The 27914-nt window shown below is 47.8% G+C and overlaps 2 protein-coding genes across 2 annotated transcripts in view; one reads left to right on the top strand and one right to left on the bottom strand.

The window, feature by feature from the left end:
• Positions 1-16276, bottom strand: part of LOC119393937 (uncharacterized) — a 635915-nt gene extending 619639 nt beyond the window's left edge. Inside the window, exon 1 of the mRNA XM_049415566.1 lies at positions 16272-16276. The gene's annotated coding sequence lies outside the window, so the exon portion shown is untranslated. The remainder of the gene's footprint in view (positions 1-16271) is intronic.
• Positions 1-27914, top strand: part of LOC119394783 (beta-mannosidase-like) — a 163995-nt gene that overhangs the window by 65908 nt on the left and 70173 nt on the right. Inside the window, exon 4 of the mRNA XM_049415987.1 lies at positions 17824-18032. Coding sequence (XP_049271944.1) covers positions 17824-18032 — 209 coding nt within the window. The remainder of the gene's footprint in view (positions 1-17823; positions 18033-27914) is intronic.

Below are 27914 nucleotides of genomic sequence, written 5' to 3'. Positions count from 1 at the left end.
CTAACCATGTGACTCAACTGAACTATTTAATAAACTTGACTTGACTTGAAAATTGACCGTCGGCGTCTCGCGTCGTCGGTTCCAACACGAGTAATGCAAGAAATGATCATCACGTGATGACGTCACCATATGACGTCTTCATGGCGCCACATATTGTGAAAATTTGTGATGTCACGTAACGCGACGTCACCTGATGGCGTCATCACATGACATCGTAGCTTGGTCAAAGGTGGGCCGATCACGGAGGCAGTGCAAATCCACGTAAGGTGCCTCCGATCCTGCAGGCAGCGCAAAACTACGTTAGGTGCACAAAGCTTTCGGAGGGTGGCGGGGCGAGATCAATACATTGACTGAGACGAAAAAGAAGATGGCTTTCGCCTTCGATTCGCCGTAGGTGAATGCATAATGGACCTCGTGTTTTTTTTTTTTTTTTGTCGCCAGTCTCTCATTGTATTGTGTCTTTTGCCGCGGTTTTGTTTTTAACGCAACTTCATCCTCTCTGACTTTTAACAATTTTCCTCAGGTGAGGTCCGTAACGGGACCACTGTTTCCCGACTACAAGACGTACACCTATCAAGTTGACCTTTCTACGGATAACGTGGCGGTCTTCGTGTGGCTCGACTCGCAGCACCTGAGTGGCCGCTTCTCCGACAACGGATTTCTGCTCAGAGAGCCCGCGAAGGCGGTTCTGTTTCATACCAGAGACAAGGTGACTGCCGAGCAGCTTCGACAGGCCATAACCATCTACACAGTCTCGGATTGCACGGCTCAGCCAGGGTGCCCGGTCGGCTACAGCAAAAACTTCCCATCCACATCTTCTGATACAAACACATTAACGAGTGGACACACGAGCGCTGACTTGACTAGCGTAGCGTAGCGATGTCAGCGAGTTTGAGTATGTTAATCTTGTAATACAGTCGCAAAACGCACGAGGACACATTGCAGAGCGGACGCACGATCGCTTTCTTGAAGAGCGTGGGGATGTTGCTGATTTCAGCGCTCGTGTCCGCTCCTTGCTGTGTCATTGTGTGTATTACGCTGTATTACAAGATCCGTATATACCGACTCGCCCAAAGCGCTGCACTGCTAAAGCAGAAATTAGAAACCGGTTGCTTAGTGATGAACTGCGTCGATCGAAGAACGCAAAATGATTCCGTGCGAGACATTTACGCGACCAAAAAATTTGTCTGTTGAGATGACGCTGGATATTTGATTATGTTTATTTTGAACCAGTTGCGGAATTTTAGTAAATTTGAAACGCCAGTGATGATAATCTTATTCCGTTTGGGTCTGTAGGCACGTAATCGATTCAAGTAGCAAGCAGTGTCCTTATTGTTCAATTTGCCTGCTGCCGTGTACTCGTGAAGAAATCTCGTGTGTATGTGTTAGACTTCTTATTGTATAGAGCGTTTTTTTTTCAGGTAAAAATGGAAACATTTGTTCAGACATTTTGCACATTTTTTTTCTTTCGGCAAGTGCGGAAGTGCTTGGCATCGCGGTTGCATGGCGATTGCTGATACTATAGTTTCATAATAGGGTACGCAAAGTTTTGCGTTAGCGATTGTAGTCACGGTGCATGCGTCATACGCTATCCTCTTGGGTAACCACGTTAAGCAACAAAAATAGCGTGTCGCACCTAACGAACGCTATCTGTACGCTATTCCAAAATCCTCTAATGATGCTGGTACGTTTATACGTCTACCTGTCCAGCGCATACCGACGTAGCTTTAGCCGGCACCTTCTCCGCCCTGCTTCTGCAGAATCTGAAGGGCTGTAGGCGGAGAACGCATTGTTAATTGGCCTTTGGAACGTTATTTAGGTATGGAATATTAATATCTGAGTTTTAGAAATGCCAGTAAGAGCTTCACTTCTGCAGTCCTATCATGCAATTTCAGGTCAAAAGGCGATCGCCGTTAACTGTACGAAAATACCCCTCTCGTATGAGCCGGGAAAAGAGAATATGAACGTATTATCCCGGGAAACGTTTCCTGCAGAATCTTATCAACAAGATTCCACTGAACTGCTGCTATTTATGTTGCCGCTCATGTAACGGTTTCAATTGAGATAGTCCACATTGCTAGATTAATCCTACCCCGTGCACAAAAACGACGTATCGTGTAAGAAAGCATACGTAGTATGTACGAGTGCGGTGTTAGGAAATCATGTAAAAAGATGGCTGATCGCTCTGTCATAGGAATCGTTATAACACGAAACTGAAACGTGTAGTCACAGAAGTAGTTGATTTTTTTTTAGTGCATTGGTATATGAGAGCGTGTGCAATGCATGTCTACCGTTGTTTGGCAGATATAGCCCGGCTTGATGTGGATGCACTCACGTGGACGCATAGTTGCACATCTCCGTACAGATGATTAAGGACCATGATCATGATTTAACCTTAGTGGTAGCTGAAGTTCCTAACATATACGTGGGCACCGAATATGGGGTGAATTGCGCGCGAAGATGGCATCAACAAACACTGGTGCTCGATATGCACTCTAAAGCTGCGTGAAACGCGAAGAGAAACGCTACGCGCGTCGTGTGTTCACTCTAGCCTGGCCGTTAATTCTCACAGGGCGAGCGGGGAACGCGGTACGACGGCCAGGCGAGCGTCGGAGAGCTATTTTCCGATATGGATGGATGCTACGACCGAGGCTTGGGCTAAAGGCGCCACCTCGCGGTGTGTTAAAGCGGTGACGAAATTACACTTGTATTGTAAACGCACCGCATGGGATGATAGTAGCAACGGCGCGTTTTTTTTTCCCGAGCCTGGTGGCACACATGTCGCCGCCCTGTTATAAAGGGGACGCTGATAGCATCCATCCACAGAGTTAGTACAGACTCTAGAGGAAAAGCTGGGCCTATAGTGATTAATATAGCTGGGCCGAAAGAGCGCCGACCGCATGAACACCGCCATTATGGCTCATTCACACTGGGGAATCCGCGCGCCACAGCGACCGGAATTTGCGCGCCTCCGAAATTCAACATTGTTCACACCGCTTAGCAACCGCACCGCCGAAACTAGGGCGCCTAGTTGTCATCGTCCCTTCGCGCGAAGGAACGCTGGCATCGATGCGCTGTGCGTTGTGCACGCGTTTCGTTGTGGCGAAGCGCATAAACAGGAGCAGGGTCGTCGAACTGCTGCGCCTGCTGGAAAGCCACATTCTGGCGATGTCTGAAGAGGAGAAACATGCGTTCGCCGAACAAGAAACGACGCAAGCAGTTGTGGTTGGTTCGTCCTGATTTGCAAGACGCGAGAAGCTTGGTCGAGCCCAGATAATGCTATCCGTTCTGCGAGATCGCGATGGTGTATAACACTTGGCAGTTGTCGAGAGCTACAGGATGATTACGAAAGACTTCGCTGTTGCTGCGGGCTTCGACGACTGCAATATCACAAGCACGCCGCCATTTTTTTTAATATTCTACTCGTATTCCGAGTGGTTCGCGGTGAGGGAATCCGGCGGCAGCTGCCGCAAAAATCGGTCCAGGACCGATCGGCGCGGAAAGGGATTTTCCGGCGGATCTCGCTGCCGCCGAAGCGGATTCCGCGCGCTCTCGCCGCCGAATGTCTCAGTGTGAACGCGCCCTTACTGTACCTTTCTGATTGTTGTCTTTGCATTTATTTACAAATCGGCTAAAAGTAGCGCTATATTCAATGTGAATAATATTGGCAATAAAAATCAAACACGGGAATTTTGACAAATTAGCGACGTGAAGACAATGTTTAACGTTTATTTAAAAGATTTCTAGGAAAGATTCAAGGCCATTTAGGCATTTTACTGTGCTCGGAACCGCGGCTAAGCAGGATGCGTCTGGAGGCACTTTTGCTGGATGGCACCACCATATCCACTTAAGCTCGAGATCGCGGCCGATGGCGCGTCTTTTGACTGAGTTGTGAGTCGCAATTTCTTCTGCGCTTTCTGTTGACACGAACTTACAACTCGACTTTACGTGAGCTCACTTTCATTAATTACTGTGAAAACTTAATATACTCCCGTCAAGTCTAGCATGCGTCTCAAGGGCTGGTAACGCTCGCACGGTACAGTAATGGCGGCGCCCTTTTGGTCAGAGATTCTAATGGATGGGCCCTATGGGGAGCTTTTCCTCTAGAGTCTGTACTAACACTATGCATCCATCCATCCATCCATCCATCCATCCATCCATCCATCCATCCATCCATCCATCCATCCATCCATCCATCCATCCATCCATCCATCCATCCATCCATCCATCCATCCACCTATCCATCCATCCAAGAGCACTGCGAGAGGAAAGCGTGAAAGATAAAAGGCGCGTTCAGGTAGCCTCCTTTGTGTGTTTGGCGGTAGCTCAGTGGGCTAAACGCCCGCCAGCCATTGTCGCGGACCGAGAGGCCATGGGTCCGAATCCTGTTGGCGGTACTTTTCCTTATAGTCTTTTTTTCTTTGCCATCTGACGGCATTCATTTTGCTGACGTATTTCTGTGACGGAAATACGTCATGAAAGTCTTGGTAGACCCCGGAATAAAACACTTTGGTGTTAAAAAGAGTTTTTTCTGAGCAAAGTTATAGATGGCTACAGATGCTGAGGTTGAGCAGCGCTACCGGTAAAGTGAAGGTTAGCGTATAACGATGTGTGCGACTTCCCAAGTGGCACGTTGCCAATATGTGCGACTAAGACGTGGATTTCCCGATCCATGTGTAGTGGAGCAGATGCACGACCGAGTATGCGCCTGTGAAGGAGGACGAGAAACGACCCGCGTTCTGATTGCGCGAGAGCCTGTGCCGCCTTTTGCCAGCCTTGCGCTGTGTCAGCGTACGGTCCCTTTTCGTCGCGACTTCATTACACCAATAAACCTCATCACATTTGGTGGAGGTGCTGGGTAGTGACTGCGTCAGTCATGTTGTCCGGTGGTCGCTCGGCCAACTTGCGAGAGCGGAGCTCCAGGTCTGGTTGGGAATCTCAGCAACCTGAATTAGGTTGCTGAATTAGAATTGCTGAATTAGAATTAGAAAATTAGAATTGCTGAATTAGAAGAAGGCTGAATTAAACTATTCCGTGACAGAGAAGGAGTGCTTGGCGATCATCTGGGCATTGACGAAGTTTCGCCCGTATCTTTACGGCCGTCCTTTCGACGTGGTTACAGACCACCACGCCCTATGTTGGCTTTCCACCTTGAAAGACCCGTCGGGACGCCTGGGCCGTTGGGCACTTCGGTTGCAGGAATACGATATTCGTGTCGTCTATCGTTCCGGCCGCAAGCATGCGGATGCTGATGCACTCTCCCGCTCGCCAATAACCCCAGATGTGGCTTCTCTGTCGCCCCACGTTACCACCTTGTCACCACTCAGCACCAATGACATGCTTTCGGAGCAGCGTAAAGACCCACACCTTGCCTTGTTGCTCGACTACCTTACCGATCCGTCTGCTGTCCCTTCGACGAGAGCGCTACGCCGTCAAGCAGTCCACTTTTCCGTGCGAGACAACATTCTGTACCGCCGCAACTACATGCCAGATGGTCGGAAGTGGCTCCTTGCTGTCCCTAGCCATATGCGCTCTGACATCTGCTTGAATTTCCACGCGGATCCCCAAAGTGCTCACAACGGCGCCCTGAAAACCTACGAAAGGCTGCGTCAGCGATATTACTGGCGAGGAATGTATCGCTTTGTGCAGAAATACGTTCAGTCTTGCCCTACATGCCAACAAAGCAAGACACCTCCGCGACACCCTACTGGCACGTTGCAGCCGCTCCCGTGCCCGGCTCGCCCATTTGACCGCGTGGGTATCGACCTCTACGGCCCCCTCCCGTATAGTGGCTCTGGAAACCGGTGGATTATTGTCGGCGTCGATCATCTGACGCGCTACGCTGAGACTGCAGCTCTCCCGGCAGCGACCGCCCGCGAAGTTGCACTCTTCATTCTTCGCAGCTTCATTCTACGCCACGGTGCTCCGCGGGAACTACTCAGTGATAGGGGTCGCGTGTTCCTGTCGGAGGTCATCCAAGCCCTCCTCGCTGAATGCAACATCGTTCACCGGAAATCCACCGCCTACCATCCACAGACAAATGGTCTCACCGAACGGTTCAACCGCACACTCGGCGACATGTTGAGGATGTATACATCCTCAGACCACACCAACTGGGACACTGTACTACCTTTTGTTACGTTCGCTTACAACACCGCGACGCAAGCGACTACCGGCTTTTCCCCGTTCTTTCTGTTGTACGGCCGCGAACCTTCCCACCCACTGGACACCATACTCCCGTACCGACCTGATGCCTCTGAGTGCACTCCAGTTTCTGAAGTCGCCAGATACGCCGAAGACTGCCGTCAGTTGGCTCGTTCCCTGACAGGTGAAGCACAAGGTCGACAAAAGACGCGACATGACGACGTTCATCACCCAGCGCCTACGTTTTCTCCTGGCTCCCTTGTTTGGCTTTGGGTACCCCCCCACGTCCCTGGCCTTTCCTCTAAACTTCTGGCGCGGTACCATGGTCCCTACCGTATCATTCGTGCCACCTCGCCGGTGAACTACCTCGTCGAGCCCCTCACACAATCGCCAGATTTGCGCTGTCGAGGACGCGAGACCGTACACGTTGACCGTCTCAAGCCCTACTACGACCCCCTCATTCTACGTGCTCCGTGAGTCGCCAGGATGGCTACGCTTCACCCCGGGGGTATTGTAGTGGAGCAGATGCACGACCGAGTATGCGCCTGTGAAGGAGGACGAGAAACGACCCGCGTTCTGATTGCGCGAGAGCCTGTGCCGCCTTTTGCCAGCCTTGCGCTGTGTCAGCGTACGGTCCCTTTTCGTCGCGACTTCATTACACCAATAAACCTCATCACATGTGATGAGGTTTATTGGTGTAATGAAGTCGCGACGAAAAGGGACCGTACGCTGACACAGCGCAAGGCTGGCAAAAGGCGGCACAGGCTCTCGCGCAATCAGAACGCGGGTCGTTTCTCGTCCTCCTTCACAGGCGCATACTCGGTCGTGCATCTGCTCCACTACACATGGAATAGCGCGGCTTGCTATTCAGTACGCACACAAAAAATGGGCGCCATATAATGAAGCATACATTACTAACTTTATTATTAAGGAAATAGCATCGTCCGCTCAGAAGAGTATTGCTTAATCACCCTTTTAAAAATATAGCAAATGCACGAAAGAAGCATTTTACTGTGCGTAATATTTCCTAATATGCAATTCCCGAGGGGCTAACACTCTTACAGCGTTATATTCGTATTGAATAATTTTGTTATCTTATAAAACCAACTTGCACCTTAAATGATGCTTTGAGCTAATTATTGTTAATATGTAGCTTGAGCTCGTGGTAAATTGCAACTTCATTAAAGTTCCTTCATTAGACGACAGCTTGCACGATTTCAGTTAAATTTACTGTTTGCGGGATGGTTACGTTTTAGTAACCATAGCAGTCAGTCATGATTCTTGGGGTCTGTACGAAGATTACGGAAAATCGGCACTCTTTGAAAAAGATACAAGTCCGTAACTGCTCACCAAAAATAGCTGCCACGGTTCTGTAAACTGCATCCATTAGAACATCTAGACGAGACAAATATTACGCATGAATTCCTCCTTCCGATGCGGAATAACGTGTAATCGGCCATATCCACCCCAGCAAGAGCACCTGCTTTCCAATAAAGAGCTTTATTTTTCGCTGAAGTAGTGTCTCTCTCGCTGAAATTGCTAGAAAAGATTACGATGGTTACAGGGGTAGTGACACAAAACTTTTGGTTTGGCATTCTTTTCCTGCTATATGTTGCTGGGGACATATTAGTCATAACACGGCTCATCGCTTGCTGCGGCGCGTGAGAGATAATTAATTACAGTCTGTTTATTACCGACCAGTATCAGTTTCGGTTTGGGAGAGCTCCGAGAACGACACGCCGTCGTGTAGAACTAACGTCACCTAGCGTCTGAAACCGCGTACCGAACTGTGACGCACTTCCGCGCGGCCTGCATCGTCTGCTGGCGTTGTTTCGCCTGCCGCATATGCTGCGCCATCATAGTCGTCATCATCGTCGTCTGGTGGCAACGAATTTCTGGTGGCCACGGGCACGAAGTCGCGAGCAGCCGCCGAATAGCCTCCTGGCGCAAGCGCGGCAAAGGTGCAGTTGCGACTATGTCATGATCGCACTAGCTGCGCCAGCTTGGAGCTCGGCCGCCGTGGTGACGTTTCGGAAGTTGGCAGTCACCTTCAGGTCACCTTAGATGACGTCAATGTCGGGAGGTGCTGTATATAGCTCTGGATCGCGCACGCGAACTTTGAAATTCATATGATTATCTCCCATGCTATATGGCTTGCACCGACGTCACGGAAACCCCGTGACGTCGGTAGCACACCCCGTATGTTGGAGCACCAGCATGTGGAGACGCGACGCTAGCGATGCCACATTATTGCCAACGCCTCCTCTAGAAACATTCTTGCGTCGTCGCTGGCTATCCCATTGTAGCCGTCCTGCCTTGAGTTGTGGTCCCTTGTCGAGAGATGGCGCCACGTTCTCCCCTATTGTTTTCAATGGGGTTGGCGTGGTGTGACGTCGAGGTGGGTAATGTGCGCATGCGCAAATGTGTGTTGCAAGCGGCCACCGCAAGGATCTCCAGCTACTGCCCTGATTAGAAACGGTGAAGGAGGGAAAGGGTAGGGCAGGAGGTTTTTGGCTCACGCGGCAGACATCTTTCTAGAGGAGGCGTTGTTAATACTATCAAAACATCACGTGTAGGTTATTTCATTACGCACGCGCAGAGACGCTCCTGCCACGTCGTTTTCACATTGTCGCAATTTGTTTGTCATCAAAACCACCATCGTGGAGTACCAGTACATTCAGAAGCGGCGTCCATGACGTCACGTGCAAGCCATCTATATTCGCTGTTGACATAGAGTTTCATACAATAACCTAGAGAGGAAACTGGCGCTGCGATCGGTCAACCACCATGGGAATGATGGGAAGTACAGGCTTCGGATTGGATTTCATTAGCTAGCGAATTGTCTACGGATCTTTTTCTGCAGTTCCAGTTTCGTTCTGTGCGAGGCGTGGGCAGTGGGGTGCGTTGCAAAGCACTCAAGCAGTGCCTTTGTTGTTCATTGAGGCTGAAGGCCGCTAGGTTTCTTGGTTTGCTGCCACGTTGCAGCTTTACAGGTTGTATTTGACAGCTTTAGTAAAGCGTGGTGCACTCACCGCTGCGCACAGATGTAGCGTCCCATGCCACTCCAGGAAATTGCATGGAGTTCACGTTTTGTGATAAGCTCTACTTGTCAGAACTCTTTCAAATTGATTGCAAAACGACGGCGAAGCTAAGTAGACGCACCGTCACGCTCCTCTGACTCGACTTCACAACAAAGCGAGAGATGCATTGGGGGCAAGCCACTTGGACAGACTCATCTGGCATCGCAGCAGACGATACGTTAAGTGTTTCTCACTCAATACGGTACTGTTATTTCCATAAATAGATAATGCGTACTTTCGAAGGAAAGACAAGCGCGTTTGTTTTTAGTGTTGTAAAGAAAATAATTCATTATATTGTGACGCCACATTTGGAACACAATTGCAGAGCAATGCACACCCTGGTGGTTGAATTCGTCCAGGTTTCACATCCATCTCACGGTCACGCAAACTTTTTGCAATAAGTTTTACGTACAAAAGAATGAAGCAAGTTTTATTTGGAAATAACTTCATATCGCTTTGTTTTACACTCGGCAAATAAGCGTCGCGAATCTCAAGAACGCAATCCATCTGAAGCAGATCCGAAGATTGTACTTCCCATCATTCCCATGGCGGTTGAAACGTCGCTCAAGGAGCCCGCGTAGACACTTGCGCCAGATTCCCCTCTAGGTATTATTGTAAGAAACTTTATGGCTGTTGATATTTTGTGGATGGTATAGTTACGTTCACATGAATCGATCACGCAGGCTATCTCCACCGCGAAATTTTGTGTTAGTACCCTTTCAAAAAAAAAAAACCAGCCGAGACTGTCCATATAATTGCTATCGCAATAAAACACTTTTCTTACGGTCGGAATAAACATTCAGAGACGCGTCACGGTCTCCGAGATTGTGTGCGCAAATCTTTGAGGCTCTTATGTGCATCCGTGTGCCTTCGCGTCTAGATTGCAGAGGACATTAGCGCCATGCTTTTTTTTTTTCTAACGCGTCGACGCGGGCTCCTGTCGTTGTACTGCGTTTAAACGTGCCTGCCTCGTGCATCAGACATCCTATGAAAGGTGGACGAGGACCGAAAGAAGGCGAGGACGGTCTTGGCGGAGGAGTCGGGCCTCACAATGTCAACATGCACGACCGTTGAGGTCGCACTTGTGCGGGCACGGCCGTAAATCTCCCAAAAAACATCCCCAACACCTCCGCGATAACAAATCATAACACATGACCGTGGTTCTGTAATTTTGTGGCCTTGATCCATCGTGTCAAAGCGCTTCTTCTGTTACTTTCGCTGTAGTACTGCGGTGTCATGCAAAAAAGTCACAGTTTCGCCGGAACGGCGAAGCAATGAATGCGATAGCAGGAAATCGAAATGTCACACGAAGAACCAGAAGCAGCCCGATACTTGCAGCGTGCCGCTGAAGCACAAAGAAGGACGCCCTAAATTAACGCACAGGCATGCACAGGGCATGCGTGAACTAACAACAGTTATTACGCCTATGTGCTTGAGCAACACGCTGCAAGTGTCGACAATGGAGAATCAGACGCTTGCTTGCTTGCTTGCTTGCTTGCTTGCTTGCTTGCTTGCTTGCTTGCTTGATTGTTTGCTTGCTTGCTTGCTTGCTTGCTTCACCCTTAATTTTTGGCTCTTACCCACTACGGGGGATTGGCGATGAAACCAGCGTTTAATATAAATGGGGAAATTTGGAATTTAGACGCTCTTAGATATTTCTTCTTCCTTTAAACTGCGGCGCGTGGAGTGACCCTCTGCGTCTCCTACCACTGGGGGCGTCTGATGCAAGGTGTTCCCGGTGTTCCTTCTTTTTTTTTTTCTTCCACATCACGAGTGGGTACAGAAAAGGGCCACTTTGTCGTGCGCGACTCAAGGGCAGTTTTCAAATTGAAAGAAAATTAGGAGCGTTGCGTGATAGAAAACACGCTCACGCTCCTCCGAGATTTGCTTACCAACAGCGGTATATGGTGTATATAAATAGCTCGCCGTTATTTCGCCGGCGCATACATGGCGTGTGTCTGAGTTGTCTAACGCAGCGCGCTGGGGAGCGAGGGGTTGCTGGTTCGAATCCGCGGTCGAAAACTTCAGAACTTTTTTCCTCTGCTTCATTTTTCTGTGTGCCTTTGTGCCACTCGTTGCGCAATTCGCATTGTGTGACGCATGGTTACAGAATTCGCGTTGTGTGATGCCTGGTTGTTGTTTTTCTCTTCTACCACGTTATATTACATACCTTGATGTGGTTCCTTCCCGACATGAAGCCTGCATAGGGTCTCTTTGCAATGGAGTTTCAAGCAACGGCATGGCTCTGTGGTAGAATACTGGGCTCCCACGCAGAGGGGCCCAGCCTCGCAGAGGGGCCCAGCCTGCTAAAAGCCTAGCTTTTAGCAGCACGAACATGTTCGATGTCGTAATTTTATCCGAGCAACAAAGCATATACGATTGTCATCACTATTTTCGTTGTCAAAAATTCTCTTCGTTGTAAGTTCTGCAATCAGTATTCCATTTAGTACTCTGAAGCTTAGCTCCCATATTTGTGGTCTGACTTCTCACACACGTATAGTAATAGTCACACCTTCATATGTTTTATTTAATTTTTGTTATTGTTACTGCCTCGCTTGAACTACAAGCTGAAAGTCCAGCGACCCTATTCTTGCCCCTTACCTCGCAGTTTGTTTCATGCTATGTAGGTAACCATCATCGTCATCATCATCGGTTAATTAACTAACGAACGAGGAGGAGGACGAAGAATCGTAGCTATGGCGAGCCTTGTGCAGATATCGTGCGTCCTTATATTTGCGAATAATGCGCTGGGATTCGAACAATTTTCACTGAATGGACGCTGGACAGTCAGCAACAGCAACGGCTGTAAGTGTGTCACATTTTCTAGGTATGCCTGCATGTAATATCGTAGTATTTCCCCCTAGCTAGAGGTAATGCTTTCCCATTTGGTCAGAGGGGGCGACCCAGACGGCGAGGTTCGCCCCTCCGTCGGTGGAGTGGAGAGGGGGGAGCTTACTGACTCCTCTGCCCCAAAGCACCTGCATTTCTGGTTCTTGAACCTTAATTGCGCATTAAAGGGCAGCTGGATTTGGTTCTCTCTTGGTAGTGGGACGGTACCGTGACTACGTAGACCATTGAGAAAGACGCGCAACAGCTTTAGTGCTTCGGGGAAATGTAGATGTCTGTTGTAAAGCTAAATGAGTAACACTTACATGTGGGTTCAGATATAATATTATATATGAAATTATCGAATATGATAGTAATCGGAATGTTATATGAAGATATACAAAGTATGATAAACGTGGTAAAACATATATACCGACATTATGTTAACAGAGTTATCTTTGTGCCATCTGCTGAAACGTTAGCACGGAATGAATGAAATGATTTTTAAAACTTTTTATTCAGTACTGCTCTCCAATAAAGTTGTTATCAACCAATGAAAATACTGCGTTGAAGTAGGTCATTTCTCACTATAGCCAATGTAAGTCCTCGTACGTCGTTTTTTATTGTTAATTTGATGACTTGTCATGAGGCAAAATGCATTGTGCATAATGTATGCGTGTCGCGAAGCCTTTGTTGTGTGCGAATTGGAGCTTCGCTTTGTAGTATTTGTAGACGTGTTCCGAATGATCGTGGCTGGTCGTGGTATCGTTAGCGGATGCCGGATTGAAGAAGGATGTCGATATGCCCAGATCAGGCGGTATGAATCTCCCTCCATCTCTGTTAGGGAGTGGTAGGACAATTAGCGTACACTCGCTTACATTTGCATTCGCGTTTACATTTGCATTACATTCGCTTGGTTGTGAAAACGGGTAAGATAGTAGATATCGTTTAAGAAAACACGTTACAGTAATAGTTCGAGACATACATACATACATACATACATACATACATACATACATACACACATACATACATACACACACATACACACATACATGCATGCATACATACATACATACATACATACATACATACATACACACACACACATACATACATACATACATACATACATACATACATACATACATACATACATACATACATACATAAATACACGCAAACGGATACCTGTTCGCTGATCACTACCTAATAATGAAAAAAAAACGAAACGGAAGTTAATCACTTGGTTCTTCATCGAGGCGTCGGAAATACTTTGCAGGCCATAGGCATAGAGCACTGGAATCAGGAACAACTGACGAATGTGTAACTGCCGTCACGTACTAGATATGTGGATCTTCACGTCTGTTTTAATACGCAGCTATCACCGTACCCAGCACTGTGCCTGGAGGGATATACACGGACCTCAGTATGGCCGGTGTAATAGGCGAACCGTATTACGGCTACGGTGACGTCGAGTACAAATGGGTTGGCTGGGAGAGCTGGAAATTCTACAGAAGCTTTGTAGGTAAGCATCTATAATTTTTTATACACTTTCAATAAGTTTTCACTGGAGGCATTCTCAAGCCATGCAAAAAAAGAAAGAAAAAAGACGCTTATTTTCATGCAAGTCACTGATCCGAAACAGAGCGTTGACTTATCGCGACCGTGTAATTCATTCATTCATTCATTCATTCATTCATTCATTCATTCATTCATTCATTCATTCATTCATTCATTCATTCATTCATTCATTCATTCATTTTTGGCCTATAAAATGCGCTGCCGGGTGATCAGGATTAAAGGTGGCAACTGACCTCCTGACGGGGTTAGCCAAGAGTTACGCCCAAAGTTACGCCCAGGAGCTACAGCGGTGTTCTTTGAAAATGCACAGAAGTTTACAACTTTGAAAACCATAGTTAGTTTTGTAACGGCACAATTATAAATTAAACGATTCTTAACAGCACTAATACTGATATATGACATAGTTGAATATACTAGCCATAGAATGTAAAATATAGAATACGAGTAAAATAAAAATAAGAAAAGACAGACGACTCAATAACTTCCAATCTAATCCAGAGCATACATCTTGCAGGATTTCCTCAAAATTTTAAAAAGCGAAATAATTTTCGAGGTCTGGTTTTTTAAATGCCGATGCCTTAAAGGGACAATAAATGGTGATCATAAATTGTCATGGACATGTAAATTATGATTATGCCTAAGGAAAACAGCGGTACTTGCATGTGTGAGGGGAGACCTTATAAACTGGGTCAGGCGAAAATAACGAAATGCCAATGCGCGTACTGTATTGCAGAGCTGCAGCTCGTACTCGCCTTGATGTCAGCCATTTTATAGCTAGCTGGTATATGATGAAACTGCGCCATCAAAGAGCCAACATTGCTCAACCTGTCAACTTTCGACAATTTTTAACGCGATAGCGGTAAAGAGCTCGTTTCGCAGAAATTCCGCTGTCGGCGTCGGCGTCGTCGTCCGTGAGCGAAAAATCGAGAAAGATGCAAATAAAATTAATAATAAAAATCTTCCGTTTGAACGAGAATAGAAGCCAGGCCTCCTGCATGGCAGGCAGATGTTCTATCACAGAGCCACACCATTGCTCAAAACTGCTTCGGAAAAAAAAAAAAACATTATGAATTTCACGTAGTGGGAGAAGTCTCCTTAATGCATGTAATATTGCGTGGCAAAGACGTATACAATCGCGCCAGGCGTCAAAACACGTGAATTGAGCAAAGAGTTTTAATGGCCACCCATTAAAATGCTGCTCAGACATATTTAATGATCATCATTAGCAAAAGCACCAACAAAGTGAGCAGCTGCGTAGGTTGGCGTGTTGCCTTACGGACGCGCAGTGGGCTCTTCGCTTATTCGCATAAGGAAAAATTATGGCGTAGTGGCCACTTCGCAACTGTATTTGCAGTAGGCATTCTGGTATAGTTTGCACAGACGTTTGTTTCCTTGAGGCACGGTTGAGGCATCCACCGAGAACAGAAGCCAGGCTAGCAATTGGGAAGACGATGCGCACGGGGACCAATTGCGTGATCGCGTTCTACTCTACTCTTGAAGGCGAAGTTCAAGCGTCCTCGAGTTTTCCAGCACACATATAGAAGCTGAGCACTTGTTTCGAGTGGTTACCAGTCTTGCGCATATTTTCCTGGCCCTGAAATTGTATACTAACGCGGATTATCTGTCTCCTGATATGAGCTAGAATAACGAAGGAACCTTTGTTCTGTACACTGAGCTCGTCAGGTACGCTCACTCATTGGCTTTAATATTCCAGCACCTTTCAGTGGTCAAATGATTTGTTTTTCAAAACCCGGCAACGTGCAAAAAAATAAAAAATAAAGAATGCTATGCCGCGCTATACATAGAATCACGAGTGAACACAGTTACACTTCTTGAGAATTACTGACGTTATCAGAACAGACACTGAAGATGGAACGTCCCAAGTTACATACTTGAAGCTATTTCGTAGTTGCATGTTTTCACTGAACCGCTTGTCAGATGTGTCCCACTATTATTTATTTATTTATTTATTTATTTATTTATTTATTTATTTATTTATTTATTTATTTATTTATTTATTTATTTATTACATTGCCGCGTTCGCAGTTCCTACGTACATAACAGATAATCGCCATGTAAAGCTTGTGGCTCACGGCATTGACACTGCCTGCACGGTGACGTTGAACGGTATCGACGCACTCAACACAAGTAACATGTTCGTCCGCTACGAAGTCGACGTGACGACCATGATTAGGGTGAGCCTGCAGTGCTTTTATTATCACTAGTAGAGTAGTGACCCTTCCACCTGCAGCCCGTCTCCGTGCAAAGACGACGTACAAGACAGGGATGCGTGCAAACGTTCTTTGTCTGCGAGTCTGAGCTGACGCGACTGGGGTCCGATGCCGTGACCTCATGCTGAGCAGTGGAACGTGATGCTAAGCCGACCCGACGGATGGTCAGAGTGTAACACTACGACCAACTGGGATGGTTTCAAGATTTTCGTTTTATTGCGAATGCAATTATATGGACACTCTCGGAGAGTTTTTGCCGTCGACGTTGCCGTCTTGCTCCATATAAAGGCCAAATCGATAGCATTGCCCGCGTACCGTATGCTCTACGCGCTAGTAAAAGCACGCGAGCGCTGGGGACGAACTGGGCTGAAGCAGAGATGAAGAGAGCCGGTCGTCTCCGACGCACGAAGAGCACACGCGATAACACTGCGATAACACTGCGAGGCCTGAATGGCTGAACAAGCAGAGAGGAGGCGTCCCGCCTGTCTTTCGTCAGGCGAAGGAGCGCGAAGGGGCGCCATTGAGGGGGAGTGGGAAAGGGGAGGGGGCTGCGTTGCTCGTGCGGCAACTGTGAGCTTTGATCATAAGGACGCGGTTGCGAGCGCTGGCGCGCGCCCTATCCCTATATACATCCCTAGACGGCTCGTATACGGGGTCTGCTCTGACAGCTTACATTGTCCTGAGACAGCAGATAGCACGAAAAGCGCTTCGCTTCCTGGAGCGGCCACATTCGCTTTAACCAGCGTTATGCAGATTTACGCGAGATCGGATCCAAAAGAGTTAGCTAGCCTTACTTCGTATAACATTCCAATTCGTGGATATCGCATTAATTGCTTTGCCCTTGAGGCGAAACTGTGATTTTTTTTAGTAACACGCTATGTAAGCACGTGTTCGTAAATGTTGAGTAGCGCGACTGACTCGATCGCTTTAGCGAGACGATACGTCATGTCTTCCCCAATAACTTATAAACTATACTGATAGATTATGGCAGTGTTAACTTTCGGATATTTCTGTTTTGCATCGAAGTTGCTCAAAGTTGAATATTATGGCGCTGAATAAAACTGTTACAGCGGAATAAACGTTCAGACAAAAAGGGTGTGTCCGTTTACGTGTATTTTCAATGTGAGCTAAATTAATACAAATTTTGTGGGCTCCGGAGATTTCGACCACTTGGGGTTCTTTAACGTGAACTTAAATCTAAGTACACCCCCGCCCCCCCGTTGGTCGAGTGAAAAGGACAACATGCTTCACAATGGATGAAAAACAAAAAATGAGGACGTCCTTCTCACAATGGTCAGCCTTTGGTCCCTGGCTTCCTTGAAGTAAAGAGGGGAAGTGAACCGCTCTTGGGAAAGTGACATCAGGGGCCTTCGGACGCCATTCGTGAAAAGCCTGTGTTGCCATAACCCTGCTATTTAAGCAATCACGGTACAGGTCAGACTGAGTACACGCATGGGGCAGATTTGACCCCTGCGCCCCTCGTGCGCATGCACGCCTATGTACACGGGCCTCTAGCATTTCACCTGCATCGAAATGCGACCGCCGCGGCCGGAATCGAAACCGCAAAGCTGAGCCGAAAACGCAGCACTTGCGTTTAATAATATTAATACTACGCCGTTTTAGGATAGGGTGCCCAGAAATAGTGCTCGTTGTGTGCGATACTCTATTTTCGTCACTTAACGTGGGTGCCCAAGAGGATAACGTATGACGCATGCGCAGTGGTGACAATCGCTAACGCAAAGCTTTGCGTACCCTATACTAAAACTGCCGATTATTATTATTATTATTATTATTATTATTATTATTATTATTATTATTATTATTATTATTATTATTATTATTATTATTATGTCGCCACCGCTGGGGCTCTGTATACGAGCGAAATGTCGTGTGAAATCATTTACACTATATCAAAGAATTGCTGTTTGATTGTTTCTTTTGTCGACCCGCATATGCAGAGAAACAACAGCATCGTGGTGAGCTGCGAGTCGCCGCTGCGGTACGCCTTGCGCAAGCACGAGTTGCGAGTGAGCAGCAATACGACCCCCGTGCAACCGCTGTGCCCGCCACCGGAACAGAGGGGCCAGTGCCACATCAACATGATTCGCAAGATGCCGTGCTCGTTCGGCTGGGACTGGGGTCCGTCATTCCCCTCCACCGGTATCTGGTCAGTGTCTTGTGCGCTAGCACCCGTGTTTAGAGCAAGCGTACGTAATCCTGACCTCAGTTATCGATATTCTGTGCGACCAGCACGGCGGGTGTGGATTCGGTTACGTCACAGCTGGATGGCGAGCGAACAATGACCGCAACCATACGTGCCCGAAGGCCTTTCGGAGGGTAGAGAGGAGGCACCTCCTTTCTGGACTGTTGCACGGGCGTAAAAAGGCTGACGTACGCTGACGTCGCTGCCTCGGCAGTGCATTTTTAGGAGGTCACGCGTATTTACAACAGGCCAGAAGGGATTATGGCGGCACCCAGGGAGCCTTCAATGGAAAGGTGCATAGGCACCCTGCAATGGTGTATTCGAGACGACAGAAGCGCCAGAACACATCCTAGCGAGTAGAAGCGGCAATATTTGGCTCAATGTAGAAGCGAATGCGACTCGCGCGTATTTGAGAAGGGGTAACGCGTGGTTTATCTGCTGCGGCAGGGAGCACCTCCCCGTACTGTAGCAACTTGCACGAGAGTACAAAGGCTGACGTCACTGTCAGCCTTTGTACTAACTTATCTAATGCGTTAAAAAGCTCATGCGAGCACACGATGAAAGAGTGCCTAACTTTACAGATTTGAAGACTGTCGGATTCTGGGCATCCGGAGTCACTTGTGGCTTCCGTGGCTGAAGGCATGCTCCGATGAATGAAAAAAGAACGGCAATCTCACGTGGTCGTGACGTTTAAGAAGGCAGCAGTCGACGTGTTCAAGGCGAAACTCTTTATTCGGGCAAACTTGTGCCGAGGAAATAAAGAGTTAAAAGTACAAGCAATACACGCTGCACTGTAAGCAAAAGTTAGCCGAGATTAGGGTTTTTGCGGCTCATTACCTCTGAAACTCCCTCGCTTTTAAAATTACTACCTCAAGTTTGAGTAAAAGGCGGTACATGACGCAGTTCCACCACCACCTCTGAGGAACAAAGTAAAAGGATGTCGCAATCCAATTTGACTACGTGGGGAGTTTTCTGTCACGTGATCTTTAACTACCGTTTGAGAGTTTTATTACCACGTGACTTCAAGCTCCCTGCTTCGGCGGCTTTTGTCCGCCGGTGAGTACCGCTCCCAGTTACTGCAGTGAAGGTATGCGAACATCACAATTCCCCCCCCCCTTTTTTTTTTAGGGGCGACGCTCCTTAAGGCGGCACCCGTTCGTCCCTCGTAGTCGTCGTGGTCGTAGTAGTGAGTAACAAGTCTTACGCTTTGACCTCCAAGGTGGTGCCGGTGGGAGATTTCTCCTGTGCGTTGTTGAACAATAAAAAATTCGCAGCGTGCGCGTTAACTAAAAGCCGAATTCTTCTGTCTCTCATTCCCCATTAGCAGCCATTGGCATGTTCCAGTAGGAAACGTTAGTAGAAGTAGAAGTGTAAGTGTTAGCTAAAAGCCGACTTCTTCTGTCTCTCATTGCCATTAGCAGCCATTGTTTACCTCCAAGGTAGTGCCTGGTGAGATTTCTCCTGTGCGTGATTAAAGAATAAAAATTTTGTTCAAAACGCCGTTGATTGATGAAATAAACCAACGAAAGACGCCAGATGTTTTGTAAAAGCAGAACGAAAGAACGCCTGATGTTTTTCTTAAAGTGTAGTAGTAGTAGTTGCATGTAGCCACCTCGCCCGATCGTCAACGGGCGAGGTGGACCGGCAACGGCGCGAGGACCCTGCCGTACGAGAGTTAAATCACACTAAAAGACATACTTTGCGGGCGATACACTCTAGTGAGCTTTCAACTTTTCGTCTTAATGTACATGATAAAGAAATTATTTCTACGAAAAACGCAAGGCACACCTTGAGCAATATGTTTGGTTTTGGGACGCTAAATGGAACCATGAGGCGATGCGAAGCCGGAGCACTTGCACGATCGCGTTCCGTTGGCTTTCGTTGGGCATGCTACCGACCTCGCGTCGTGGAACGCGCGTCCTGTCTTCCCTCTAGCCTTGCCTTTAATTCGCACAGGGCGAGCGGGGAATGCGGTCGCTCTTGGCGCTCTTTCGCTCGGGAGCGGACTTCTTCCTTGCATTTCACCGATCACAAGTGATAATGAAGGGACCACGTAAACCAACAGTACAATAAAAGTTTGATGTTTAATATATACACGATGTTTCACACTCTTTATATTATGTACTGGGCGCATTTCACGGAAGAGTTTCACGGTTTACAGATGATTCCCTCCGTATCTTCGCCCCACTCATCATCATTCACCCCGTGGATATGCTGTGATTTTTTTAAAGATTGGTATGGCGTTGTCGCGCCTCATGGTTGACCCTCAGCCTGCGCACTTTCACTGGAAGTGGGAGCTGCAGAAGCACAACGAGCGAGAAAAGCACTCTGTGAGGGAAAGGGCTTGCTTGAAGAAAAAAAAAACCTTGCTGTTAAGGCGTCTTGCAGATTTTGCAAATCGTTGGCGTGTGTTGTCAGTGACCTTGGAGGCAGGCGAGTGTAAGAAACTTGCGCTGGATATATCTGGTTATGCACCGATGGCAAGTTGAACTCGCGCCGGCGTACGACCGCGCACAGCGGCTGGATCTGACGTGTTTATTATATATCATCGAGCGGCTGTGCACGTACGAGCGCAAGCCTCCGAGCCTGGATGCCGCGGATGACTTGCTTCTGTGCCGAATCGCGGAGAGCTACAAAGAAAACTGCCAGCGCTGCTGTGATCGTCCGTGGTTTCTTTCCGGAGAGTCATCGGCTACAACTTCCCAGCGATAAGAAAAAGGTTGCGGTATATACGTCGTCGGCACCAGGCCGCAGTGGCGTAGGCAGAAATATTTTTCTGGGGGGCACGCCCTTGATCCGACATGGGGTCCAGGCAGGCAAATGTGATCGAGTGTCGTTTTGTGCTCTGTATCACATGGGAGAAAAAAATTCGGGGAGGGGGGGGGGACACGGGCCTGGTGTGCCACCCCCTGGCTACGCCACTGCCGAGCCGGCCAGCGGCCGGTGTGAGTGCGTCGCCGGAGCAGGTGAAACAAGCGTGGCATAGAGTTTGTTTCACAGAAAAAAGTGTATTTCGCTCCATGCGGCAACCGCTCTAAAAGATCTAGCGCGAAGGCGAGCACCGATACGAGGCAGACGGAACCAACGTGCGACCGCCGGCGCATTGCGAGTACGAGCACGGTGAAAACCGGGCCTGCGAGCGGCGAGGCGTCTCGTTCGTTGTAAGCATGTAGTACATCGCTCCGTAGGACGCCGCGAATAGCGTACACGTATTTTGTAGCGTTAGCTACACTTGCCTAGCCGCAGCCGATTTCGCGTGGAGCGTCATGAGCCGTGCTGTGCATGCGCGAGGATCAGTGATGTCACACAGCTGTCCCTGGAGCTGGCATCTCACGCGCTATCCGAAAGCGCCGCGCGCGGCTCGCTGCTGCTGGTCTGTGAGTTCGGGCGGAGTGGCGTCGTAGGCGCGGAAGACATGCTGGCGCCGGCGCGCGCGCGCACTCCGCCACCGCCGCTGGTCTGCGCCGAACTTGAGAGGAGTGACGTCGTATACAAAGTGGCGCCGGCGCGCGCGCAGCTATTCGCCTTCGCTGTGCAGTCGCCGTCTGACATTGCGCTGGGGCCGCTTGATAGCGCCTCTGACTGGCGTTTGCAGGTGGGTAACGCCATGGAAAAGGAGAGCACAAATGCTGCTCGACGGCGCAGAAGAGCCGAGAAGCTTATCTCATCGGATGCCGAAGTAGTTGCCTGGCAATTAGCGGTGCAGCGTACGACGAATGAACAGAAGGCTAATAACCCTAGACAACCTGGAAAGCTAAGAATAATCAGCTGAACCTTTGCTAACGCTACGTATATCCTGACATAGCCGAGCTAAGCCACTGAAAATTTTTTCATTTGTGTCTAAAATAACGACGACGAAAATTGCACAGAAGATGCATTCTGTGGTCGCCAGCTGTCGTTCATCGCATTGCCGTGCTCCTTGAAAAGGCCTAGCGACGCCGTCGGTAAGGAGCCAGTACAGGCACGGCGCCGCTCTTCTTCGCCGGCGTTCCTGAATATGTGTTGCTACTGCGTTTGTGCACCGCCGCTCAATGAAAACTTGTCCGCGGTTTGTGTGTGCCTAGGTATGTTTTGCGGACTTGCGCAGCAGCACTGCTAACGCGGGTGCTTCCAGCACGACGGGTGCCAGCCAAGGAGGTTAAAAAGAAATTGCTGGAGTGGCGATTATTGCGCAAGAGTGAAGCCGTGCCCACCAAAAGATGGCAGATGCCCTCGCCATCTTAGTAGGGACACGACGAACCATCCGCGTTTAGCGAAGAAAGCGAGCGTTTTTGTCACACGGTAGACAAGCTTAATATGGCAACTTTTACGGGTCAGATACTGCTCCAAGTGTGTCTTTGTGTTACAAGTTTTCTTAAATAGGCCTCAAAGTAATGGCAAACTTTATTGGAGATCATTCGCCAATACTCCTCTCGAAGGGTTACTTTTGTCGGCAACAACGGTCTTTTATTTTATAGTTAATGTAGTATTTACACCAACAGATCAAAGCCATTTCATCTCTAAGTAGGCACCACCAGAAGAGAGCATGTTTCCGAGCTCTTTGGTGGGCAAAAGCTGGCTTCACTTTTGCTGGCAAGGCGTTGCGAGAGCTTCCACTCCAGTGAGAATTTTTTTTAAACCTCCTTGGTGCCAGCTGTATAGTACATGTATACCTACACCCAGTGCTGGGCAGTATCGAAAATACATGTATCTTAGATACTATCTTAGATACTCTATGGGTATCTTGTATCTGTATCGCGATACGTCTCGAAAGACGAGTATCTGTATCTGTATTTCTGATACATTTGATAATGTATCGTGTATCTTAAGATACAAGATACTTCTATCGCAACACAACCGTGCGAAACAATAATCGCTGGCCAAGCTCCGCTTCTCAAGCTGGTACTGGTGCCAATAAGCCATCTGAATAGTGTAAGGACAGTGACGTTACTTTATTCTTCCGCCAGAGTCATCCAGTGAGGGTAGAAGATAAGGAAGACAAACACGCGGACGTCTACGCCCAACCCACGTACCTTTTGTTTTCTCGATTTCTTTTCATTTTAGTTGCGCCAATACTGCGACACCTGCTCTTAGCGACTGTCCTGCGCCGCGTACTCCACTGCGTGCGGCGTCTATCGCGCAAATTCTTATGTTGTTACAGTGTCGTTATTGAAGATTCTCTTGCGTCTTGCTCCGTAACGAAATGTGATGCGTGCAAGAATGGGGTTGCTTTGTGTCGCGTGGATTTTACATACCAGCGATTTGAAAGATCTCGTGGATGTAAGTTTGACTTGCATGCAATGAATTAACTTATATGCAAATAAGATTCTAACAACTTTAGCACCATTGGTACTGATGCTAGATCTAATAGAGCAAATGTTTACCTAACAAAAAATATCTTAGCGTACTGTATTTTCACTTCCATCTACACTGATCCAAAGAATGTATGAAATCATAATGTGATTATTAGCGCAAGTGCTTTCTTGGCTGTCATTTTGCATCACACACATTACCTAGGTCTCTGCGCTGTTTTTCCGGTCTGGTCACTGCAGTGTCTTTTGTAACACGCTTCCAAAATAAGATTTCTGCTTTATTCTTCAAACTGTCTGCTTTATTTCTACTACTGTTTACACATTTGCACATTGCCAAGGCGATTTTGAAAACCAATATATTATTATGTGGGCGTGCCTTTAGTATACAGTACAAAAGATTCTGCTTACCGCTTAAGAAAATAGCGAAATTGAGTTTGCATTATAATAATGAAAATTATTAGGAGCCATCTTAAAGATGTTAGGAAGGTAATTCGAGAAACGTTGTTTTATTGAATGCTCCGTTTTGCTCATGAGTGTCCGAACGAGCCGTTTCAGGCAGTTTTCCATAGGTACTGAATTTTCTATTGTGTCAATAGGTAAGTTGACGATACTTCATGCTCATAGCTTTTAAGGGCGCCGTCTTATTGTGTTTCTTTACTCATTCAATGTGAATGTTTGACACAAAACCACATCTCTATTTTACTTATATTCGTTTTCCTGTTTTAGGCCTTCTTAAATATTTTTCGTATTACTAATCGCTACCTAATGGGAGCTTTCTGTTGCCACGTTATACCCGCAAACTTCTTAATCTCATCTACCCACCTAATTTTCTGTCTTCCCCTCACGCGTTTGCCCTCTCTTGGAATCCAGTCAGTTACCCTTAATGAACACAGGACAGGGTTGATTGGCGGAACATGGGAGAGGCCTTTGCCCTGCAGTGGGCGTAGACGGGCTGATGATGATGATGATGATGACCTAATGGGAGCTATAGGCGGCAATACCGCGAATAGCGGCGGTGTCCTGCGACGCTTTGTGCAATTATACAATACGTCTGAAACATTTCTGTGTTGCACATGTTCTCTCGTTGAAGAAAAATTGCTAAAAGGTTGCACGTTAAAGAGTGTTTCAACAATAATCCCGTAAGCCAGCAGCTAAGTAGAACATGGAAATTCAATGCAACCTTACGTCATCTACGTATACATGAGGGGTCTTAAACTCAGCTTTTAGCAGGCGGGCCGCAGTCACGAAGTTTAGCTCCAAGGGCCGGGACAGTGAAGATGGTGGGGTCGGAGAGAGTTTCAACAAAATGACATTGCCATTTGAAAGGAAGCCTTTCCCATATCTCATATATAGGTCATTTCTGAAGGGGAATTGGAGTCAGGATTCGAGAAACATCGTTACCGATGCATACAACGAGTGAAATCTGGACGCGGATTGAAATATAGAGATTTTGTTCCACGGCTATGTTTCGGCACACGGTGACCACATGTTCCTCACGAAAGAAATGCTTGAGACCAGTCATGTCTGTGTAGCTCACGAACATACTGATTTAGTAAATAAAAACAAGTAGGACGGAGACGGTCATGTGTGCCGGCCGGGCCGCTAGCGAACGGTCTCAAACCCCGTATACACCATCCGTTCCCCACCCCTCTCCTCCAAAAAAAAGAAAATGTCGCTACCAGCGTTGTTGCTGCTGTACACCTGTCCGGATATACGGTATTGTGCAAACTGTCTTAAAACACAGTTGTGCACAGTTTACAGAGTTGTGCAAACTGTGTAAAAGTCCATACCGGTATTTGCACCTTCGTGCGAAGGCTTCTTATTGACGTTATTATGATTATATGGCGACCCGCTAGCTGGTCGGCAAGCTGAACAGCGACTCCCATCAATTGCAAAAATGTCAAACAAGCACCGCGGTCAGCGAAGTGTTAAAGAGCTGTCCTTTGAAGAAGCTAAAACAAGCCCCGATAAGTTGTTTTGGAGAGAAACTAATGTACTTTAGAGGCAAAACTTTTGAGATACTAACAGACATTTCATTAAAGTGAAATAAAATAGGTCACAATTAAGACATTTTCAAGCAGACATTTTCGTGTATAGGCGTTTGCTGCTACATTATATGGATCTATAATAACAAATTTGAGAATGTATCGAAGTATCTTAAGATACAATTGCCAAGTATCGTATCGGATACAATTATTGCGGCAGTATCTTGTATCTGTATCTGCAATACTTCTTGCCTGAGTATCTTGTATCGTATCGCGATACAATTTCAAAGTATCTTTGCCCAGCCCTGCCTACACCATATAGTACACCGATAGCGGTGAGCAGTGTTGTCGGTCGTCGGTAATATGATCAGCAGTATAGCGCGTCGGTATTTTATACCTGTGGCATCGAAGATTCCAGCTTTATCTTTGGTTGCCGCGTTAGTTCCAGAATTAACTCTACTGTTCTCGTTGCGCGTTCATACTTATCAGAAGATTCTAAAATAATCTGGAAGGTTCCAAGACACTCGGGGGTGGTTTGCGCAAGGCAGTGGTTATACGTGGAACGAACTGGTTACATAAAATTATGAAAAAACCGCGCGTGGCGATATTTACAACGTCCCAGAAGGGATTATGGCTGCCCCCCAGGAACCTTCCTTGGAAACGTGTGAGCGTCGCATTTTCTTCGTATCCCCGGCGGCCGATGCCGGCGAGACTGAGGCGTTACATCAGATCTCCACCGCGTCCTCGGCTCCATTGAAGGGTGCCCATTGTAAATGTTCGTCACACTTGACCCACAGCCCTCAATCAAAGATGGCTGCCTCCTACACTCTAAGAAAAAAAAGAGTCAAAAGAGGGTCACGGCCGCGTGACTCTCTTCGGGTGTCCATTTGACCCCTTTTGGAAGGTACAGGCAGAGAAAGAGAGTTCGCAATTCGACTGGAGTCACGGGACTCTCCTGAAGCGCGTTTCGATTGGCGGCGCCGCCGTTTACGCCATACATATCGCGCGCTTGCCCTTTGGCGCCGTTGTGGCGCGTTAGCTCGACGACGGAGGCGAGGCAACGCGCCACAACGACGCCGGGGTGGCGTGCCGCTTCTGTTTTCCTCTCTGTCTCCTCGTCTATTGGAATGCGTTGCGTGTTGGTTGCGTGGGTTGTGTGTCTGTTCATGGCCTCCGAGATGGCGGACGCGCGGCGGGTTTTTCTCCGGCCGTCCCAATCGCACGGAGAGAGCGTATTTACCGAGGTGGGCGTGGCGCGCTCTTTTCTCCGCACCGCGGCGCTCTTTCTTGGGATAGATCAGAGCCGTCGATGGGGAGAGTCTGGCGAATGGGCGGGGCAGTGACGTCGCGGCGCGGCGATGACGCTGTTCGCGTCACCGCCACGCCTCCGCTCCGGCGGCGTCCGCCATATATAGTCTTTCCGCGCGACGGGCGCACGGCTGAGGCTATGTACGCGCTGTTCATTCGTGAAGTCTAGCGCTCCTAAACAAATTGCAAAAGCGAAATTGTGCAAGAACATTGTTATACAAAGTTAATGAAGAATATGGAGTGAATTAGGCGTGTCCAAACCGTCGTGATACTGAGTTGTGCACGCCGATTCGAGTCCACGATGTTCTTCGATACGCGCTGTGCTTTTAGAGCACAGCTCTTAGGCGTCTGTTCCTGCGCTGTTCGGCATCGCCGATGGCGTAGTCGGCGTAACCGATACAGCGAACGAGGACGAAAGACAGCGAACGTGGATTCTGTCGATATCACGAGCCACTGGCCTCTAACATCGCTTTCTTCCTCCGTCATGCGTGCTCGCCCTTCGGTCGGAGCTCGTGCGCATGCAGGGCTGGTGGCTGCGGTGCTACTGTCTCGCTTGTCGTGACGGGGATATCGATGACGCCTGCAATACACAGAGTGGCGTGCGTAGCACTCGAGCACTGGCAGTTTCTGTGGCAATATGCAACGAATGTTCCAATGCGGATAGCCAGAAATTCAAACATAGTTCGCGTTGCCTCAACACAAAGCTGCGCTCAGAATTCGCATGAAGGAGTATCGTGATCATCGGTGACTTTTCGAGCTATGAAGACCTGTGGGTTTGCGTCTATCTTGTTTTTTTTTAAATGCGAAGCATTTCTTAGCGAACTTCTGCGACTTTGAGCGTATCTATCTGTCTATCTACCTATCTAGCCGCCTACGAATTTGTGCTTTTCTGGCCGTTTCGTTCATGGGGTGTATACCAAAATTGGTATGGCATAATGTGACTGTATGACAAACGTAAATGACTGGTCATAACATGAAAATCATGACATGCATGTCATGTACAGCATGATTTACATGCCACAGTCTTGGTGCTCTTGCGGCCGTTTCGTTAATTTGATATATACCAAAATTGGTATGGCTTGACAAGAGTGTATGGCGAACATAAATAACAGGAGTTATTATGTCATGTACAGCACAACTTACGTGCCACGCTCATGGTGAGCTGGCGGGCGTTTCGCTAGTTTGATATACACCAAAATTGGTATTGCGCGACATGACTGTGTGACGAACATAAATAACGGGAGTTAATACGAAAAATCATG

Source organism: Rhipicephalus sanguineus, chromosome 5, assembly GCF_013339695.2.
Source record: "Rhipicephalus sanguineus isolate Rsan-2018 chromosome 5, BIME_Rsan_1.4, whole genome shotgun sequence".
In the NCBI taxonomy this organism is placed as follows: domain Eukaryota; kingdom Metazoa; phylum Arthropoda; class Arachnida; order Ixodida; family Ixodidae; genus Rhipicephalus; species Rhipicephalus sanguineus.
Note: the sequence above shows the minus strand (reverse complement) of the source record. Positions and strands in the feature narration are given on the sequence as shown.